Below are 3,818 nucleotides of genomic sequence, written 5' to 3'. Positions count from 1 at the left end.
GTGTGCACATAGGAAAGACCATGCAGAAAACCACTTTGTTTCCAAAGTGGGTGCATCAGAAACAGAAAAGTTGGTACCAACCCGAACAGAGGCCATAGTTTTACACCCGTGGTGAGGTCAGAACGGAACAAAAACAGAAACAGAATGTTATGCCAAAGGTTTTCAGAAATCACATCAGATCATATCAAAGTACAGAAAATCTTCAGAATAGAACAAAATCATTATACAACATAATTTATGCACAAAATTTCATATTCGCTCTATTTTTCAAAGTTCAGAAACAGAATGTCAAAAATAAGCTCATGTTTACACCAGTCAGGACAGAAAATAATTTCTTCTTAAACAGAATCTCATGAGTAATGCAGAACAAATAACCGAGGTAGTTCAAATTTCTTTCCATAACAAAACATGCACATTTTCCAAAAAGGACCTTAGTTCATTTTATTTTAATGCAAAGTCTAGTATAGGAACCCTGCATAAAATGTTCAAAATAAAATTTCACACTTTCAATAAAAATAATACGTTACACTTAGTATAATTTAAAAAAAAAATACTATATAATCTCAGTGCAATAACTTATACATCCCACAAAGGGTAATAATGTAAATATTAAGCAAAACATTTACTAAACTACTGAAGTTTACGGAACAACAACAAAATCACACAAGCAACAAGACAACGCCGTGCGGTTGGAGAGTAACGAAGGACATACCGAGAGAAGTGGAGCTGCAACGGAGTTGGGCGGGTGCGCTAGAGGTGGTGGGTACTGCGGCGGTGCACTGGAAGAGAGAGAGAGAGAGAAAGAAAGACACGGTGAGAGAGAAACAAAGAAAATGCAGAAGCAGTGTGAACAGTGTAGCGTTCGGCAAAAGCTCACCGCGAGGGACAAGACAGAACTGAGGCGGCTTGAGGTTGCCGAAAATGTGACAAACGGTGGATTCTGTGGCTAGCGCAATAGTTTTCCCGACGTACGGTGGTGACCAACCGAAATAGTGGTGATGCTCTGTTTTTAGTTGTGAAAACAGAGGCTCACCGTGAGACTGCAGGTGACTTGGTGGCTTTCATACACGGTGGTTACAAGGTTGGTTACGGTTATGGTGGTCTGGGTAGTTGGTTACGCGCGGTGGACGACCCAGGTTGCTTCTACTGATGGCGAGGTCGAACGGGTGTTGGTTTTTAAGGAACAATGCACCGAACAACAACCAAAAGCTTCTCGGGTTGGGTTCGACTGTGATGCCCAGTGGCTGGGAAAGGTTCCGAGGAGGAGTTTGGGAGATGGCAGTGATTCACCAAGGAGGGCAGAAGCTCTGGGAAAACTGGCTGGCCGAGGTCATCTAAGGAGGGTAGCGGCAGCTTGGCTTCAACATGCATGAGGGATGAGAGACGTGTGTATAAATATGTGATGAGAAAACCCTAGAGGAGGAGACGTGTGAGCGGATGAAGATGAGTTGTGTGTGAGCATGCATGACGTGAACGAAAAAAAAAAACTTACAGGAAATAAGAGATAAAGACCAAAAGAGAAAAAAAAAATGAAACATGCGGGAAAAAATAAATAAATAAATAAACGTGTGCAGAAAATAAAATAAAAAAATCACTACTCAAGTCAGTAATATAAAAACTTAAAATATCAAGCTCAAATAAATAAATGAATAAAAACCATAGTCTAACTATACCAATTTTGGGTCCGGGTGTTACATTCTCCCCCCCTTAAAAAAAATTTCGTCCTTGAAATTTGTTACATCTAAAGCAAAGTCCAAATATTTATCCGATACAACCATTCATGCCTACACCGAACGTCAAACATATTGTCGGACCTAAATAATATTCCGCAATTGTTGAACCTAATATTTCAAATTCTAACCCTCCCATATTGTCGATCGTATTCTCTCATAATTTCTCTAGCCATACACATTCGCATACACTGCCTTTTAAAGTCTAGAATATAAACCTCAATAAATAACGAAATAAAGCCTCAAGCTATCATATCACTCACCAAACCACGCTTCTGCTGCTCACTCTATCAACTTATCGTCCTAAAAACATTGAATCTCATCCCTAGGAAAAGAACTAAACCCTGCATTTACAACTAACTAACAGAGAACTCTTAAAACAATATAATATAATCAAAAGTTCCAAGCTTAAGTCCTGAATAACCTCGATTCACAAATTTCAAATCCTTAGAAAATCTACTCTCAAACAAACTTTAATATTCTAAGCTATCCTATTAGAACAGTACCATACAAGCACAACTAATCTCGATTAAAAAAAAAAGAGTTCAAGGAGAAAATAGAGTGAGGTACTTGTGATCTCATTGTTGTCATTCTCAGCATCTTCAGATGTTACTGCAAACACTTGGGCAGGTCCCATTCTATGTTGATTATTACCCTGATTTGCTTGTTGGGAACCTGGATGTGGGTTAGGCTTCTTGTTATCTGTCAGCAGCAAAGGGCATTCCCTGATAAGATGTCCGGTCTTACCGCATCGAAAACATGCCCCCATTTCTCTTCTGCACTCTCCAGTATGTGCACGATTACAAAACTTACAGAGGCTGTTCGATTGATTTACTTGCATTTGCTTTTGCCCCGAGCTGTTCCCATCATTTCTCTTTTTCCACGGCCCTTGATCCATTGCAGATTGAGACCCCTGTGGCGCAGTCCTTTTCCTCTGTTCCAGTAGTGTTGCGCTTCTTTGAAGGCTCCGCTCAAATACTGTGGCCTTATCCACCAACTCTGAAAAGTTCCGAATTTGAAAGCCCACAATTCGTTCATAAATCTTTTCATTCAGCCCTTGCTCAAACTTACGAGCCTTCTTCTCCTTATCAGGGATCAAATATGCAGCAAAGCGTGATAACTCGATGAATCTAGCTGCGTACTGGTGTACTGACATAGCTCCCTGTACCAACTTAGCGAACTCCATAGCTTTGTCGTCAAGGACTGAGGTTGGGAAAAAGCGTTCCAGAAAGATCTGCTTGAAGTGCAGCCAACGGACTATTTCCGTCCCTTCCGCTTCTCTGATGGTTCTTTCAGAAATCCACCATCTTTTTGCTTCTCCCGTTAGTTTGAAAGCAGAGTATAAAACCTTCTGTACGTCCGTGTAGTTTATAACGCGGAGTATCTCCTCAATATCTTAGATCCAGTCTTCTGCTAAGGTTGCGTCGCCCTGACCATCGAAGGTGGAAGGATGCATTCGATTAAACTGCTCTATGGTACATCCCCATTCATCATTTGTCACATTTATACCCGATACACTTCTTTCTTGACGACGAGATGGCATCCTGACAACTTGGATTATTTAAAAAATATATACAAGAATAAAGGGGTTTGTGTAAAATAAGCAAATGGTGATAATGGTAAAACAAACACAAATACATATAAAAATTGTACAAGCAACAGTAGTAACTCTATATTACTTCAGACTCTAAACCTTCCATCCTGTGAAAAGCCTTATATGCGGTCTACAAAACCGAACCGAACCTCAAATCACATGAACATCTTAGAATATCTATAAAGAATTCCTACCCTTCAAAATCCATAAATATCTTGTCTAACACCTGAGACTTCTAATACTCTAAATACCCATAAAAATCACATCCTATAGCCCACAAATGTCTACACCACAACTCTGAAAAAATTATTTCCTCAACGTCATGACCCAGCGCCTACAAGAATTCTAAAACCTTAACTCTCATTAATCATCTTTTATTCTTTAAAAAAATTCTAAACCTCAAATCTGAAATTTCTTCCTAATCCCACAGATATCTAAACCTCCAAGGTTTATAGTATGTAGAATTCAAACCTGTCTTTGATACCAACTATAAC

General features: G+C 39.5%; 1 protein-coding gene across 1 annotated transcript; it reads right to left on the bottom strand.

Annotated features, from left to right (window-relative positions):
• Positions 1-2,033: 2,033 nt before the first annotated feature.
• On the bottom strand, positions 2,034-2,916 carry LOC108981091. The gene is made up of 2 exons (XM_018952167.1): positions 2,301-2,916; positions 2,034-2,074 (listed from the first exon to the last, which is right to left on the bottom strand). The coding sequence occupies exons 1-2, from the start codon at positions 2,914-2,916 to the stop codon at positions 2,034-2,036; spliced, it is 657 nt and encodes a 218-aa protein (XP_018807712.1).
• Positions 2,917-3,818: the final 902 nt, after the last annotated feature.

This window comes from Juglans regia, chromosome 3 (genome assembly GCF_001411555.2).
Source record: "Juglans regia cultivar Chandler chromosome 3, Walnut 2.0, whole genome shotgun sequence".
NCBI classification, from domain to species: Eukaryota; Viridiplantae; Streptophyta; class Magnoliopsida; order Fagales; family Juglandaceae; genus Juglans; species Juglans regia.
This window is presented reverse-complemented; position numbering and strand designations above follow the sequence as displayed.